This window comes from Gambusia affinis, linkage group LG22, assembly GCF_019740435.1.
Source record: "Gambusia affinis linkage group LG22, SWU_Gaff_1.0, whole genome shotgun sequence".
NCBI lineage: Eukaryota > Metazoa > Chordata > Actinopteri > Cyprinodontiformes > Poeciliidae > Gambusia > Gambusia affinis.
The window spans coordinates 8,090,621-8,108,982 of NC_057889.1; the positions used below are offsets into that span (position 1 = coordinate 8,090,621).

Sequence of the window (18,362 nt, forward strand, 5' to 3'; positions counted from 1 at the left end):
TCAGATGATCTTAGTCCATATTCTGGTGGGATAGACATATTTTAGCAGGAAAGTTTCCTTACTATCATATATAAACCCTGCCAATTAATGAATGGTCATGGGGCGAGTAATGCACAGAACAGGCTAAGTACTGAGGTACTTATTCTTTGAGAAAATTTGGCTGAGCTAACATGTAGATTTAGTCAAATCTATGTAACTAATGTACTCACCTTTCTCTTTTAGGGAATGCAAAACTTTAATGAATCCCTATTTTCAGTGGAATCCAACACTAATTTGCAGTGGGCACACAATGAAACCTCAATCAACTCAGTGAACTTTATCGATGTGAAGACATCTCACCCAAATACATTTGTTTACTCAAGCACAACTCTTGCAGGAATTTTAACGCCACTTTGAGGCTTAGTTGTGCGGGTTGGGTGGGATTGCGGCTGTTCTTATGAGCAGTGGATGCTTTTGTCTATACTCCACACTTAAAATAATCAACCAAACTTTATCTGTTTTTCAAAGTTTCAATGTTCTCAACATGGGCTTCCTTCTATGATGCATAGTGTAATCTGTTTTTACAGTGCTCAGTGCTGAAGTCACACTTGTGCAACAGCAGACAGACAGTCCTACTGTGCTGATTAACTTATCTTGGGTTCAGTTTTGCAGTAAACCTGATCTCAGATTTTTTTTTCTTTTGAGGTGAAAGTTCAATTATGCCCTTTTTAACCCGAAAGCCAAAAGTGTTGCTGTTGTTATTTTAAAGATTTGTTAATTTTATAATTTCTTAAAAAGTACTGACATCCCATGTCACGCAACAACCGTATGCTTTAGTGGTTTTTAATTGGGATTTTATGTAATAGATCAACACAAAATATTTCATAGCTATGAGGTGGAAGGAACCAGAATAAAGAAAAAGAAAGAAATCCCTACTATAATAACTTATGTTTCAACAATTGGATAAGTGATAACAGCAATCCAACTCCTAAAACTTTTACAATTTTAAATTGTAGCGGAAAAAGCGACAGAAGCATGAAGGCATGAATCCTTCAAAATCTCAAAGTTTTTCCCAGCTGTTGTGTTTTGCATCATTCTCCAGCAACCTGCTTAGACCATTACTTTGTAGATGTAAAACAGTTTTAACTGCTTAATAAACTAGGTTTAAACTAAATAAAAAGGGAAAAAAATGAGCATAGAAATATTTTCTAATTGAAGGTATGTCCTCTTTTCCTCTTTGTTTGGCTGAAAGTAATCTTATAACACAACTCTTTCATGCCTTTACTGTTTAAAAGTAACGATCTTGGTTTGTTGTTTGGGAGCCTTCTTATTTAACAAGGTTCTGCCATATTTCTACCCAGACACCAACCAATTTTCTCAGTGGTTGTTTTTCGGCTTTCAATCCAGCTTTTAAGTCGATTCCACGGTTTTTAGTCCGGTTGAAGTTCAGGCCATTCCAGGAGCTTAATCCTTTCCAAAACCAGTGTTGCTGGGTGTTTTGGATCGCACAGCTGTGTGCAAGTCTCAGCCAGTAAGCTGATGATTTCATAAGGTTCTGATAATGCAAGAGGGACCTCCTGAATTATAATTTATGATAAAATCTGGTACTTTTGAGCCAAATGGATAAAGGAGAAATATTTAATTAACACCCCAAATATAAGAAACTATTTATGTAAATGTCTTTTAAAGAGATTAAATATTTGCTTCTTTAATTATAAATGCAATGCTCTGCTATACAAGAGCAAAAAACTTGCATTGAATTCAGTGTATTGCAAAAGTCTTCAAACTCTAACGTTTTCCAAGTATGTCATTGGGATTTGCACATTTCCTGTGGTAAATCAACACAAAGTATTGCATAATTAGAAATTAGAATAATAATTAGAAAAATATATTGATTTAAGCATGTTAACAAATAAAAGCTGAAAATATAGCAGATATATGCAAAACCACCTTTAACCATTTAGAAACTCATTTTTTTTGCATTTTCTGCTTTGCCAAAACAAAAAAACTTAAGCTCAAATCAAATGTAATGGTTCTGCTACACTTTCACTGCTAATATAAAAATCCGTCAGGATGAATCCACAAAATGTGCTCTACTGAGTGCTAGAAACCCTCCGTCCGACAGATTATGACTCAGGTCTTGATTCTACGTCAGTGTGCTTCAGACTGTTTGACAGCTATAGGTCAAAGGTTATCATCCCTAAACCTTCTTTGTTGTTTTCGGAAATATCAACTATCAATACAATCACATTGTATTTTACCTATAAATCTTCAAGAAATAAATGTAAAGTGTGGTTAGTTTCAAGGTTTGCTGAAGGAGTTTCTTGAACATCTGCTTTGAAAAGTTCAAGACCTCTCTACCTGAAGACAACCTCTGTGACTTTAAAATGAAAAACAAAATTATAAAATTAATAACTGATAAATCTATTTGTGTGCTGCACTTTGAGGAAAACAAGCAATAAAAGTTAAGGATTGATAATAAATTAGCCATGATATGACACTGATCTGATTACATGATGTTCTGATTCCTTTTATTTAGTTTTACGGCAAATAGAAACGATTAACTAACACATTTCTAAGAAAATAGTATCTCCAGCATTCTCAATTAACAAGCCCTAAATAGTCCAGAACCAAACTTAATGAAAAAGGAGGGATTTCACACAATAATACTGAAAACCCCCACCCAATGCTGACAGACAAGTCTGTTTTACCTTTGGCCTGCCACAAGGACGGCTCAGACTTTGGAACCAGGGCAGCATATCTACAAGTCGCAACCAGTCATATACTGTAAGACTGTGGACTATAAAAGCCCACAGACACACACATAATGATTAGTCTTCAGAGAAAGAGGGAGACTCTCCACATCCTGTCGGAGCTAAAGCCCATCATGTGGGGTAACAGGCTCTGCCTTTTGCTGCTTCTGGGCACCTCTACCCTCGCCCGTAAGTACATCGCTTTCATGTTGCGTTTAATAATAATTTAAATGTATCATTCATCGGTAGATAAAATTGAAATCAAAAATATTGGCTAAATTTTATTATTGTGTTTTTAAAAATTTAATGACCAACAGGTCATTAAATTTTTGCTGCTAAATTGTTAGGGTCAATTTAACAATTAAACATGCATCTATTTTTCCAACAAACACATTAGTTAGTAAATAATTTTAGTGTTAAAAATTTTATTATTGACCTTGCTTGCCAAGCTGAACTCCTGTTTTTGTTTTCAGAGCAAGATGTAGGAGGTTTGGAAGAACAATCTCCAGTTTGCTTTTGTGAGTTGTCTTACTTTTTAAAAAAAATTTTATTTAATCAGTTTTGTGATGAGACGTAACCAACTTATTGAACAGAAAAAAGGGTGAAAGCTTTGATGGATGCATCTTTGTGTTTATTATTTATTTATTGTTTTGTTCTTATTAAACTTAAGCATCATATTATTTAACCATCGAGAAAATTATTAGGGGTAAAAATAAGTATACTTTTTGCTAAAAAGTCAAACTGATTATAATGTACTAAATAATATGTATTATAATTTAAATAACTGTCTGGTTTTTGCTGAATGCTTGCAAATAGAAATATAAAATTGTTTTATTACTCCACATAAGCTTGATTACAAAATTGTTGCAATGTTTTGCTGTCTGAAACTTTTGCAAAAATCCTAATTTAATACAGTTTTTAGGTCTATTTTTTTTACTGTAATTTATGAAGTTTACCTCTATGTGTAAAATTATTAAGAGCAAAAAAAGTAGATTTATACTTCACATGATTATAGTGTGTATATCAGAACATGCTACAATGTACTAAGATACAGATAAGAAGAGAGTATAAAAATACAGAATTTCATGTATACTTTTTCAAAACTTGTAATGTTGTAAGTTTGTTTTAATTTAATCAAATCCTAGTTTTAGAGAAGAACAAAATATGTTTATGAATGATTTTGTGTATGAAAGAACACTAACATCTTCTAACTGGGTCATTTGAACTGTTTTCAGTGGCCAAAAGATACAAGAACTTCGGACGGTTTGTGTACAACTATGAAGCTGAGACCCTGAACAGTGTAAATGGAGCATCAGATGACAAGAGTGGACCCAAAGTCTCCTGTACAGTAAGTCTTAAACCTGTAGTTATAATTGGGAAGTCCAAAAACTCATGTTACTTTTAACGTGTAGCAGAAGTAACAACAAAACGTTTCATTTGCTGCACAGGTTGAGATTGATGTGCCTCAGACGTGTCGCTTCATCGTCAAAACAACAGATTGTTCTCTGAGCGAAATCACTGGCGTGGACCATGAGGGGAACCCAGTGTATCGTCCCGCTGCTGGTTCAGAGGATTTCAAAGCTGCAATGGCAAAGTAAGTCAAGTTGTTGTCTCTCCAGGAAAGATTTCTTTTATTGTCTGTGTTCTTGGGTTCAACATCTTGGCACAGTCACCAAGAGATTAAAAAAAGCTGATGACCCAAATGCCAGGTTGGAACTTAAAACCTGTACCTGTTGCCAGGAACATCTTGAAGGTTGCAGTGGAGGGACACACTGATGTTAAGCTGTTCCCTGAAGAGGGTGAGCCTGTCAACATCCTGAACATCAAGAGGGGAATCATCTCCACTCTCATGGTGCCTGAAATTAACAAAGAGGAGACCAAAGAAATGGTACAGATTTCTTCTTTTTTTTTTCTTATTTAATATTTCACTCTTTATAGCTTCCAATTATTTCATGCCAAGTGGAGTTGATGAAGGTTGTGATGTTGAGTCACACAAAGATAAACAAGTTGCACAATGGGTTGATAAGACGCCCCAATAAATCCTGCCCTGTAATATCGTGTTCTTACAGTGACAATCTCCAAATGCAGGTCAAAGTCCGAGATAAGTTATCACCTTTTGGCAACACCTGCTTCCATAATCATTCATTTTCATTGATTATCTGATTTAGGGACAGAGGGAACAGTTGCAATCAAACTCTGGCAACTTTGTTTTTGAATCCTCACAAAGCCTCTTGTGGTTTTTCAGCCCACTGTACATGGAGTGTGCTCCTCCGACTTCACCATCAACCTCGGATCGGACGCCACAACCGAAGTGACCATCAACAGGGATCTGTCGAAATGTGATGGCTTTGTAGCCCGCAGACAGAACACCAGCCCTCTGGCCCTCATCTCTGGCATGGTGAGAGCTCCTGCTGCCTCTAGCTAATGTCTATATCACCTACATAAAATGTGCCTAAAGATCTAGTTTTGATCTATTTGATGTCTTTTGCTTTCAGAACTACCCTCTGTCCAAACTGATCAGCAGCACTCAGACTTGTAACTACAAATTTGACAACCAGAAAAAGCATGTGACCAGTGGATCCTGCACAGAGAAGCATATCTTCCTGCCCTTCTCTTACAAGTAGGTTTTCCTGTTGCCATGCTGCTTTTACTGTAATAGATGACAGATTTGAAAATACATATTTTTGGAAATTTTTCAAAAATACTTTTCACATTTGATTAAATACCTTTTTTTCTTCGTTTTTTTTTTTTTTTTTTCATTTTTACCAATTCCTGGAAAAAGGAAAGAATATGGAATTTCAGCAGTAGTGAGCCAGACTGTGACGTTGAGAGAAACCTCCAAGATCAACGACAGAATCTTTGACCACAGTAAGTGCTTCGTTGTCCAGAGCATTAATTTAAACAATTACCAACCATATTCACATTTCTGCAGTATTTTAATCAATTCGGTTAAACCTACGCAGATGAAGCTTTCAAACTCCTGTCCATGGATGTTACTGATGACAAGTCCCTGGTGCAGACCAAGGACGCCGTTATTGCCACAATGCAGAAGCTGAACACTCTGTCTGAGACCAATGAGGGTGAGGAGCGTGCCAGTCTCTTCCACAAGCTGGTGTCTGAACTGCGTGGCCTGAATGCCGATGTCCTGGCCTCCAATGTGGATGAGATGATGTCAGTCTCCAGTATTCTTACCTGGCAAGCTCTGGTTCAGTGTGGCACCCCAGAATGCACCAGCAGCATGCTGAAAATACTCAGAAACTTTGACCATGCTGCATATGACGTCGATGCTTTCGTCTATGCCCTGGGAATGCTTTCAAACCCCTCCCGCCTGATGGTGCTAGACATGCTGTCAATGGCTCAGTACAAACAGAGCAAACCCATCATGTATGCTCTGAGCAATGCAGTCAAAAGGTATGTGGGAGAAGTTGAACACTCAGTTGTAATTTATGCTTTGAATTAGTATCTAAACAGCTACTTCTTCATGTGTCTCTAGACTGTACAAAGCTGAGGGAGTCACCCCAGAGATCACAGCTGTTTATGAGTACATGGAGTCCCTCCTGGGCGCAGAATGCGCAGGCGAGAAAGAGCTGACCTTCCTAACCCTCAGGGTAGGTAACCATCTGTAGACATAACTGTCAAAATAAAATGGTAAATATAAAAACTAACATTTACTTATGCTATTCCATCCAGGTCGTTGGTAACATGGGAGATGCAATGGAGGCAGCTAACCCTGAAATTAAGAACATCCTGCTGAAGTGCATGAGACAGCCTGCTACCAGTTTGTCTGTGCAACTGGCAGCCATCCAGGCCTTCAGGCGCATGTCCGTGACAGATGAGGTAACAACATTTCTCAGCATTTCCAATTTTGTAGTGACTAAAAAAAATACAGCTACTTTGAAAATTAACCACCTGCTGTTGTTTTGTCCAGGTCCGCTCCAACATCCAAAGGGTCTGCCAGTACCCCAAGGGCGCCGTGCAGAAACGCCTGGCGGCTTACCTCATCCTGATGAGGGATCCTCAGGACAGCGACTTTGATATGGTGAAGAAGCTGCTAACCCAGGAGCAGAACACGCAGATCAAGGCTTTTGTGTCCTCCCACATCCACAACATTATTAGCTCAACTGAGTCAGAGACAAAAAAGTGAGATTTTCTTATTCTGTGCTTTATTTTACAGAGGCACCACGAAGTGCTTTACTAAGTAAATTAACTATAATGTAAATGCATTTTTTTAGACTTGGTGACAGAATCCTCCAAGCTTTGGGGAACACTGACATTTCCACGCACCATGACTACACCACAAAGTCTCGCAACTACAAACTGGGTATTGCACATGAGAACACGGAGGCCAGTATTCAGGGCAATGTAATTTTTGACCCCAACAACCAGTTGCCAAGAGAAGTACTGTTGGAAACAACGCTGAAAGCTTTTGGGTACAGCTTGGATATTTGGGAGGTAAGCATAGCTCCCTGGCCTGTGTTGGACATTTTTGAACAATCAATACCCATTCACCCTGACATATAAACTAAATTTGCATTTCACATAGTTTGGCATGGAGGGAAAAGGCTTTGAGCCGACCATCGAGGCTCTGTTTGGCGAGAACGGTTTCTTCCCTGACACCATTTCTAAAGCTCTGTACTGGGCTGAGGGCAAGATGCCACCAGAGGTTCAAGAAGTTCTGGAAAAATGGGTTGCCCCCTTGAAATCAGGAAAACAAAACGTATGTACTTATTTGTATTCAGCATTTGCTGCTAGCTCAGTTTGCCTGAAGCACAGTGTATAACAGAGTTGCTTTTCTTCCTAAGGTTCCTGAAAACCTTGTGGGAGAAATTGTTCGCAACTTCAACAAGCTGATGAGCAACCTGCAGAGTCAAGAGTCTCCAGAGGCTATGGCCTACCTGAACATCATGGGAACTGAACTGGGTTACATCAAGGGCAGTGATTTGAAGTTCATTATTGAAAATGTAATCATCAATGCAAGAACTTTCATGCACCATTCCAAGGTATTGATTTGTACAACAGTTTTCAATATTTTCCTAACATAGCTTTAGGTTTCTTCCTAAATACAACAATCCTAGAGCTCTAAAACTGTTTGTTCTTCCTTTCAGTTTAACCTTAATAGGTTCTCAAACTTTGACACAGAGATGTTTGCACACTACATCTTCATGGACAACAAATTCACCTTGCCAACAGCATCTGGTTTGCCCATGACATTCGCTCTGTCAGGCACATTTGCTCCTGGTGCCAAAGGAGGTCTTCACATCGCCCCAAACATGGTAATGCTTTTAATCCTTGTCCTCCAAAATAGACTTTCATCTCTTCTGATTTTCATTTAGTACCTGCCTACTTCAAATATAGCATTTTTGTTACATTTTTTTAATGAGTTGTCGACATAAATGTGTTCAAATCTAATAAAAAGGATCATTTATTAGAGTAGATTAGGACTAGACTCCAGGAAAGTAACTTTAAGTAATTGGTTTATTATGACACATTTCAAACTGGCACATGGTTGCAATGATGGTTGCAAGGACAGCGTTTCATTTCCAACATTGAAACGATACAAAATAGCAAAAGATGAAATACAGAATGAGAAACCCTCTCAAAAACATCTTAAACATACTCTGAAAGTTCACCATAGTTATGGTTCCAAACAAGCCCAGGCTAGGAAATGTTATGATGTCTGTTTTCATTCACAGAAGGAGCTGGTCTTCAGTCCCTCTGTTGGAGTTGAGTTCATGACCCAGATGGGAATCCACTTCCCTGAATATGTTGCCTCTGGTGTTGAGCTGCACACCAACATGTTCCACGAGAGTTCCCTCAAAGCCAAGATCACCATGGAGCAGAAAGAACTGAAGCTCTCCATTCCAGCTCCAAAGGAAACCACAAAGCTCTTCAGAATCAGGTGATCTTCATAGTTAATAAAATTGATGTTTTAAGCATTTTAAACTATGCAAGTTAGAATTACGTGTACTGTGTCACCAAGTGATACATTCCAGCTCATTGTTTTAGGTGATTAAACCTTTCCTGTTGATTTTCTTATTTTGTAGCAATAAAGTTGTGATTGTGGATGCTAAAAAGGCCACAAGGATTCCATACACACAGGGCGGATCAAAGTGCAGAACTCTCTTTTCTGGTATCAAATATTGCACCAACGTGCTTTACTCCAACGCCCGTGACAAGAACACTGCTCCCTACTTCCCCCTGAATGGAGAGACAGCGTAAGACACAGTTTGGACAACCCTTGTTTATCATTTGCATTCACATACCACAATACCTAAAATTAGTTTTTTATGATTGTTTCTGTTTTAGGTTTGCCCTTGATATTGAGCCTACTGAAGATATCTCTGAATACACAGCCAGCATTGCCTATGAACTTCTCCGTGAAGGAACGGATGGCAGGCAGAGTGTGGATTCCTTGAAGATGTCCCTGAGAGCTGAGGGTATGATTATTTTGTTGAAGACTTTACATAAGATTCCACATATTTGCACCAATCAAAAATAAAGAGAATATATCTTTTATAACTTTAGGTGCTAAGCCCACAGAGGCTACAGCTACTATGAAGTACAACCGGAACAGGAATGTCTTCACTACTCAAATCCAGATACCTGACATTGATGTTGAGGCTGGGATTAAGATTGGCTTGGCAGATAGCAGTGCAGAAGGCAAATCCCTCACCATCGAGTTCTCCAACAAGAATGTGCCACAGCTATCCCTGATTGGTCGTGCCAAGTGAGCAAACCCAACCTCCAAACATTCACAACATTGATTTTTATTTTGATGTGTACATGTGACAATTATTTTGTTTTTATTACTCTTTGCAGACTTCAGGCCATGGATGATGGGTTGCTCCAGGTTCAACTTCTTGTGCCATCGCTGAAGATTGATGCCACCCTTGGTGCTACTGTAACCAAAGCAGATGGGCTCACTTTGCAGATCAAGAGTGATGTAAAGCTCCCAGAGATTTCCTCCATGCAGGCGGTCACCTTCAAATATGGTAAAAAAATCAGCACTGGTCATATTCAGAGAAAGGTAATTTCAGATTGCAATCCCAAATTTAAATAGAAAACAATTTTTGTATTTTAGGTGCGAAGGAAACTGAGGCCTATCTGACATCCAATGTGAATGCTGACACAAAGATCCCAGTGCATTATGCTAAAGCCCTCCAGGCATGGCTCAGTTTGCTTGCTGAGGACCTCTTGGAAAAGAAGGTTGTGAAGACCGACATGAAACTCCGTCATATTGTCAACAAAGGAGTTGAGGTGAAAAGAATAAAATTCTACTATAGTTTGCTTGCTTCAAGTTTATGTAACGTCTACATATTGGCTTTAATCTTTGCTTTGTATGTGGTTTGAACAGGCCACCAACATCTGGATTGACAAAATCTCTGAGGATTGTATTTACATGAAGACTCTGATGAACAACATTGGCAATATGGAAATGCCATCAGTGCCTGAAGTCTTATTCATGAATTTGTAAGTAACTTTACATGACCATGTTCACAAATACAGTGTTATAAAAAAAAGTATTCTGTTCCTTTTGCATTTTTCTGGTTTTGCTCTTTTGTCACACCTATCAGTCTTAGATTATCAAAGCAGAAAAAACCTGACATGAATGATAAATGTAATTTTGAAATAATTTTATTTATTAAGAGATAAGAGGAGTTTTTTTTTTTGGTTCAGGTCTGATTACTACCAGAGCTGTAGAATCATTAAAACTTTTAAATAGAACATGTCTAACAAAAGGAGGAAGGCTCATTGTCCAGTTCAAGAAATTTAAGAACAAATGAGAATATTGTGGCACTGTGGCATTGTTAGCTTTTTTAGATTTACTGAGGTCATCTTTTTCTGATATTACAATTTACTTGATGATCAGAAACATTTAAGTGTAGCAGACGATACCTGCATCTGCATTGTCTTGAATAAATAAAAATAGCCTGCCTATGTATGCTTGTGGTTTAACGTATCCTGTTTTTAATGTTTCACCAGTGAAAGCAAACTCAGATACCAGTTCAACCAGAACCGTTTCATGATGACCGTCCCTCTGCCTCTTGGTGGAAAATCTTCTGAGGAATTAGGCCTTCCACTTGTTGTCAGAATCCCAGGCTTTTTTGTGCCTCAGCTGCAACTGGACGTTGACCCACGGGAAATCCAAATTCCAAGTTTCACCATCCCGTCTGAACATGATCTCACTCTACCTCTGATGGGACTGTTTGAAGCCTCTGCCAAGGTCAACAGCAACTATTATGACTGGGAGGGACTGATTACAGCTGGCAATAACACTTCTAAGTCTCCTGAATACGTGGCTAGGTTCAGTGTCATGGCTGAAAGTCCAATCAAACTGCTCTCCTTCTCAACTGACGGTAATTAAAATGTTTTCTTCTTAAATAAATAAAACATTGGCTAATTTTACAGAACCAGCATTAAAGGGGACTCTTAACTAACTACAACTTTACCAATTTGCTTCATTTTAGGTGCCACCAAAATCACAGACACAGAAAGGGAAACTATTGAAGTCACACTCGATGGATCCCTGACACACATGCTCATAAACACACGTTTCAGTGTACTGGAAAGCATTTCTGTCAAAGACAATGTACTGACAACAGGCCACTATAGCATCTCTGCCAGTGCTGCTCCAGTGGGTCTTGACACATCTTTGACTATTACCACCCAGTTCACTCTTGACTCTGACACTTTCTTTGGAGATGTTAACACAGATGGCAGTATCTCCATTGGGTCAAACATCGCCACCACAAGTTATCTCTACACCTTCTCTATTGAGCCAGCCAAGAAACAAGCAAAAATGGACAGTACACTGATGGTAAACTCTGGCCCAAGGAAGCTCTCTCACAAGATTAAATCAACTTATGAAAATGATGAATTTCTATTTGAATCAACCACCAGCATGGATTTTAACCTGGTTGAGCACACCACAAAAATCAATGTTAACTACAAGGATGTCAAACTTACCATCCAGTCTGACTCTGTGACCAGGGCTCATCAGAGGATGATTCGTAACCAGATTGCGTTCTCCATGTCTGACGGGCAAGCTTCCCTTAGAATTGAGAACCAAGCTGAAGACACACAGAACCGTTTGTACTCCTTGTTTACTGGAACAATGAACCCATCTGGTTTGGAGATCAATGCTGATGCCTCCATGAAGATCTTCTCTAGCCTCGCTTCTCACAAAGCAACCTTGTCATTGAACACAAATGGCTTGACCACCAGTTGCACAACAACCGCCCAGCACAGTCCATTCACATTTGAGAATATTTTCCATGCTGGAATTGGCGCACCAGGTGCCACGCTGTCTCTTAAAACAAAGGGTACCATTCAAGACAACATGGCTGAGCTCAATGTTGAGGGAAAGCTTTCAAGCACAGAAGTATATATCAACAGCATGTATGAAGGCAGCCTGTTTGACATCAGTGGGCGGAACAGAGTGAACCTCAGGCTGAACGAAGATGGGCTGGTCTTCTCTAACAACATGGTTGGATCTTTTAGGGAAATTAGGACAGAAAACACCCATTCTTTGTCTCTTACGTTAAGATCTTTCACCCTACAAACCAAAACAGACAACTTCCTTGACATGAGCAACTCCTACATGCATGACATCACAGTCAGCATGGAACGCTTTACAGCCTCAGCTATGGTAAAAAATGAACTAAAGGTGATGGGAGTCAACTTTGAGAATGATGCCACATTCAAGGCACAACCCTACAACGTGGAGCTGGCTGGGACACTGAAGGGGAGCTTCTCAGAAGAAGAACTCAAGCACGTCTATGAAATCCAGTTTGTTGACTTAGTCCTGTCTGCAAAGTGCAATACCAATGGAAAACTCCTGGGATCACACATGACACATAACACTGACATGGAAATTAATGGTCTGACTGTCAAGTTCAGTAATGTGGCCAATTTCAACTCACCATCTCTTCGTGTGGACAGCACAGTTAAAACCACTGCAGCACCCTTCACACTCAATATTGATGCTATTTTCAACTCAAATGGTGAGGTGTACCTCTTTGGAAAACATAGTGGTGAACTGTACAGCAAATTCCTCCTGAAAGCAGAACCAACAGAGTTTGCACAATCACTTGAGTACAGAGCCTCATCCAGCCATGAAGTGACGGACAGACCTACCGTGAAGACCAACATGAACAACAAACTCAACAGCGTACTAAACCTGGTACAACAAGTGGTCACATTGGAGCTGACCTCCACTGTAAACGAACATACCTTCAGACAGATGTTGAGTGCCTCTAACAATCCAGAGAGAATTGCTGTTGAGATGAAGGGAGAAGTCTCAACTCCCCTCTTCAGTGAGTCCAGCCAAGATTATGCCATCTCTGGATTTGTGAAGTATGACAAGAACAGTGACAGCCACTTCATTCAGATCCCATTTATTGAGCACCTTCCCACAGTTATTGAAAACATGAAAAGCACAATGATTAAGCTGATGGATCTCAGTACTGAGATGCTCACAGAGGTCAACACCAAGTATGAGATCAGTGCTAAGTTTCAGGCCAAAATTGAAGAACTAAAGGAAGCAGTTGACAGTTTTGACTTTAACCTCTTTGTCCAAGACCTGAAAGAGTTTATAACATCAGTGGGAAATTTAATCATCAGTGTAATAGACCAGCTCCCTACTGACAAATTTATTAATCTGCTGACATCTATCAAGGAGACTGTTGGTGCTAAACTGAAAAAATATGACATTCCAACAAGGGTTAATGCAATTTATAACAAAATAGAAGAGTTCCTCTCCAACTATGAAATTGAAAAAATAATTGGGACCATCATGGATGAGGTTGTAAAGATTATGAAGCAGTTTCAGATCAGAGAGAAGCTTCAACAAACATTTGATGTTCTCAGATCAGTTGACATCCAGCCTCTTTTTAACAAATTTATGGTGCCTGTAAAAGAACTTTTGAATGAGCTTTATTCCTTTGACTTCAAACTGTTTATTGATGATTTGAGTGACTTTTTCACAAGAACAATCAAGAAAATTAAGTCCTTTGATTATGATTCTCTTGTGGTGGAACTGAAAGACAAAGTGGCAGAGATGAGCAAGATTCCTTGCTTTGGGAAACTGTATGGTCAGTTCAAAGTTACTTCCCCTCATTACAACCTCATGACCACAGCTAAGCTGGAGAACACCACAACTGCACCAGCCACACCAGAGTTTAAAGTAAGCCTGAACTCATCGGCTGTTTCTACTCTTAAAGTGCTAGACTTCACTGCAGTTGCTTCTGCACATTTTGCCGCTCCCAAAATGAGCCGTCTGACCATCTCGGAATCCATTAATGTTCAGCAGTCATCTTTCACTCTTGACCACAAGGGCACAATGAATTTTCATGGCTTATCAGCTCAAGCCTCTAGTGAAACCACGGCAAAAGCAACAACAGAGCTCTATGTGGCACAACTTGTCAACAGTGGATTTTTGGCTCTGGAAAATGGATTTTCTGCCAAAATGGGCACTGCCTACAAACACGATTTCAAGTTTCCACCCCTCAACATCCTCAGTGAAATGATGATTGATCAAAAGACTGTCTTTGGACTTGAACATGGCAGCATTCATCTTACCTTTAATAACTTGGCCAATCAAAAATACAAAGTTTGGAATTTCGCAGATGAAGCAAGACACAAGAGTGACATCAAGATAGAAATGGATCTCCAGAATATCAAAGTGACTCTCACTGGTGACACCAGTAGCAGTCTTTTAAATATTAAGGAAAGTTTTGGTGCTGATATCAGTATTTTCCGCCATTTCCTGATTGATACCAAGTTGGAGACTGATACACCTTTCATTAAGGGCAGTGTGGCAGAGCTTAAGCTTCATGCTAAGACTGAAGACATGAAAATTTATTTCACTGCATCTCACAATGCAGAACTAGTTGGCAACATTGAAGGAACCCTTTCAAACTCTATACTCACTCTGCTCTCAGCCACAGAGTTTGAATTTGATACTAAGAACAAAGGAAAGGCCGAGATTGTTCTTCCATTCAAGCTCTCTGGAAAAGTTGACCTACAGAATGATATTGCTTTTACTTTGAGCTCTGAAATTCAGAGAGCAAGCTGGACCAGTCTGGGCAGGTTTAATCAGTACAAATACTCACATTTGTTCTCCATGGACAATGGTGACAGTGAACTTACTATCCAATCAGAAATCAGTGCCGAGGCAGATCTTGAAATGCTGAAGAAACCCATCACTATTCCTGAAATAACTCTGCCATTTGTTGACATGAGGACACAAAGAGTGGAGAGCTTTTCTCTGTGGGAAGACACTGGCTTGAGCAACATCCTTACCACAACTCAGCAGACACTGGACATCAACTCCAAACTCAGATATGTTAAGAACCCTGAGATGATCACAATTAACATTAATCTGGATCCAGTCATCCGGGCCATTAATTCCAACATGAGGACCCTGCACAAGAAAATGCTCATAGGCAAGGATAAGGCTGCCACCATTCTTGCTTCATCTTATGACAAAGCAATGTCAGAGTATGAAAAATACAGCATTGAGTTGCCAAAAACCATTTTAATCCCTGCCTACAAAGTTCCAGTGATGAATGTTGAGATGTCCTCCTTCACAATCCCCCTGCCTGATGTCACACTTGTCACAATGCCCTCGCTGCACATCCCATCTGCACTAAGCAAGCTGACTGTTCCAAAAATCACTCTGCCTAAGATTCCGAGCATCAAGATCCCAGTGATGGGTGATCTGACGTATGAGTTCTCAATGGTAACAGAAATGATCACACTTAAAACTGATGCCAGCATCCTCCACCAGGATGGCCTGAAGGCCAAATTTGATGCCTCTTCAATGTCTGGTTTTGAAATTCTGACTGGAAAGATTGAAGCCAACACCAATGTTAAAACAGAGGGAGAATTTAAGGTGGTCTCTCTCCTTTCTGTACAGCACTCAATGCTAGAAGGAAACCATGAGAGCACCATCATCTTGAGTTATGAAAATGTAGAAACATCTGTGAGCAACGCAGCAAAGATCAATTTGGCTTCACTCACTATGGAAATCAAACAGGAAATTAAGGGAAATCCAGTAGATGGCATTGTTGTCTCCATGTCCACACCTTCTGCAGGACTCATTGGTGTACAGATGCAGACCAAGCGGCCAGCACAAGTAAAAGCTAGACTCTACGGTCGCTACCCGGTAAGAGAACACATATACATTTGCTCATTAATAAAAGCTTATTTTCTGTTCATCTAAGATATATGTTTAATTTTTTATTCTCTAATTGTATGTTTTTATTTATGCTTGTCCTCTCAACAGAGTGAACCAACAACAGACATCAACATCTTGGGTCTCAAAATGTCTGTAATGGACTCTGAGAAGCTGAATCTTCAGACGACCTGGAATATGGAGATACCATATGAGATGATGCTGGGATTTAAGAAACAGGTGCCAGCATCCATGGAAATGGTCTCTGATGTCGCTGTGAAGATGAACAACAAGATCAACAGGCTTGTTAGGAGTCTCAAGGGGTCATTTGAAAAGTTAAGAAGGCAGGGTAAAGCAATGTTCAAGAAGGCTGTTGAAAAACTGTCTGATGTTACGTCTTCTGACTTTATGATAACTGTCACAGATAAGACCATTCTGATTCTCAAAGAGTCCCAGAAGAAGGTTGAGCTTGTTCTTGATGCTGTGATTAAATTCTTGAGACACACCAAGTTCCAGATCCCTGGCTATAAACAAAGGCTCTCTGGACTGGAGGTCTACCAGGAATTCAGCACTTTTGTTGCTGATGTATCTGAAGAGGCTCTTGAGAAGTTCCCTGAGTACTTTGTCACCATCTTTGCATCGGTCTTTGATCACATCCAAGCCGTAGAATTCACCATCCCTGGCTCTAACAGCATTGTCACTGGTCAAGAACTTTTCGATGACTTAATGATTGCTTTGAGAAAAATTCAGAAACAGCTGATTGTTAGCATAAGGAAACTTGGAGACATCCAACTGGATGACATCATTAGAAAATTCTCAGAATTCATGCAATTTATTGTTGAACAAAATGAAAAGTTTTTCCAAACTCTAAAAGCCCCAAATCTTGAGAACATCTCCAGCTTTGTGATGGATGCATACCATGATGCCAAGAACTCTGGTTTTCTGGCCAGTGTTGCCCAACGGGTTGATGAGATACACATAATCATTAAGGAATATCTCAAAACTGTGACTGATAAAATCCACAGCATCATGGCTGATGTGTCAACTTCACAGCTTAGAACAGACATCCAGTCCTGGATTGACTTATCCGTTAAACGCATCAATGCTTTCCACAACAGTGTCATTAGGATCCTCAAAGAAAAAAGCAAGAATGTTGAATCATATGTGAGAGTAAGTGACCGACAGATAGAGGTTGACATTCCTTTACCATTTGTTGCCAAATTCAACTAACTCACCAATACAACAAAATCTATAAGCAAGTATCTGAATTAACTACCTTTCTATCACAGCCAACCAACTTAATAGTTAATTTATTGTCATAAAAAAGCTAAACTCTACAGTCATATGGATGTCTGTTTTTAGTACGAGTCTTTGTGCTGTTTTTCTGCATAATTTTGTTTTTTTCATGGTGGACTAAAAAATTTTCTGATCCAACTGTCCATCCTTTGTGTCTTGTACTATTTAAACTCGATGTGGCCACCAATAAACTGTTTGTACTGCATATATCTCTGTGCATTTCTTAGACCATGCACTGCAAATAATCTTTTTAATTCAGTTCATGTCTGTAGCATTAAGTCATGTCTATCCAGTTTGATTCAATTTAAATTAATAATGCAGATAGATTCAAATCCACACACATTTCAATCAACTTTTAGAATAATAAAGTCCAATTCAGTTGATCATAAAAAGCCAGTGGATAAAAAAAAAATGCATACAGAAGCCCAGTTGATTACTCTGACACTGACTGTGTGGTCATACTAGACAACCATCTGAAGAGAAACTCCTGCATTTTAACAGGAAGAAACCTCCAGCAGAAGTAGCCTTGGTATCAGCATATGAAAACTGTCTGATGGTTAACAGAACAGGAAGTGATCACAGAAATAACTAAATCAGAGCTCGGTGTGCTTTTCCTAGGAAACAAAAATAAAACTCTTTTCAGGAAAGAAATCTATACACAGAAGCAGTGGGTCGGTAGTATCTTTTCTGACAATGGTGTGCATATCCCTTGAATCTTTTCATATTTAATCAATTTACAATCACAAACTGGGAAATATTCTGTAATAGGCCAACACATCGTTGCCTTTAATTGCAATAAAAAGAAGAAAGGATACATTGTTTCCTAAGCTTTTATTGTTAACTCAGATTCCACAACAAAAAAAATCTGTCACAATCTTTCACCTTAAAAAGTCACATTATGAATTATGTGGGAAATTCTGGAAGAAAAGCTGTAATAGGCTTTTAAAGACTTAACAGGGAGGTAGAGATTCAGCAGAATAATGGCCGTAACCATACAGCAAGAGCTACAAAGGACAGCTTTAAATTAAAGTATATTCAAGTGTTAAAAACCCCAGACCTATCCAACTGAGAATCTGTGTTAATAATTGAAAGACCTTTTGTCTGTGAACATCATTCAAACCTTTCTCTCTAGTAGTGCAAAACAGGTGAAGAAAACA

General features: G+C 39.2%; 1 protein-coding gene across 2 annotated transcripts; it reads left to right on the forward strand.

The window, feature by feature from the left end:
* The first annotated feature begins 2,776 nt into the window (after window positions 1-2,776).
* LOC122825762 (apolipoprotein B-100-like) lies at window positions 2,777-17,410 on the forward strand. Of its 2 annotated transcripts, none has more exons than XM_044107305.1 (26): window positions 2,777-2,921; window positions 3,206-3,250; window positions 3,968-4,080; window positions 4,181-4,326; window positions 4,473-4,620; window positions 4,978-5,130; window positions 5,228-5,352; window positions 5,515-5,600; window positions 5,696-6,143; window positions 6,226-6,340; window positions 6,423-6,569; window positions 6,661-6,872; window positions 6,965-7,184; window positions 7,276-7,449; window positions 7,535-7,732; window positions 7,838-8,005; window positions 8,429-8,631; window positions 8,777-8,947; window positions 9,039-9,169; window positions 9,258-9,459; window positions 9,552-9,724; window positions 9,814-9,989; window positions 10,087-10,202; window positions 10,716-11,089; window positions 11,201-15,900; window positions 16,021-17,410. In XM_044107305.1, the coding sequence occupies exons 1-26, from the start codon at window positions 2,807-2,809 to the stop codon at window positions 17,137-17,139; spliced, it is 9,978 nt and encodes a 3,325-aa protein (XP_043963240.1). In that variant the 5' UTR covers window positions 2,777-2,806; the 3' UTR covers window positions 17,140-17,410. The 2 variants fall into 2 exon arrangements, with proteins under 2 accessions (XP_043963240.1, XP_043963239.1); XM_044107304.1 differs by having other exon boundaries at window positions 2,778-2,921; window positions 8,426-8,631.
* The last annotated feature ends 952 nt before the right edge of the window (window positions 17,411-18,362 follow it).

Coding starts and splice junctions, on each gene's coding strand:
- LOC122825762 (XM_044107304.1), top strand. CDS start 2,807: ATGATTAGTCTTCAGAGAAAGAGGGAGACTCTCCACATCCTGTCGGAG. Junction 7,185..7,275: donor ACAGCTTGGATATTTGGGAG/GTAAGCATAGCT, acceptor CATTTCACATAG/TTTGGCATGGAGGGAAAAGG. Junction 7,450..7,534: donor TGAAATCAGGAAAACAAAAC/GTATGTACTTAT, acceptor TTTCTTCCTAAG/GTTCCTGAAAACCTTGTGGG.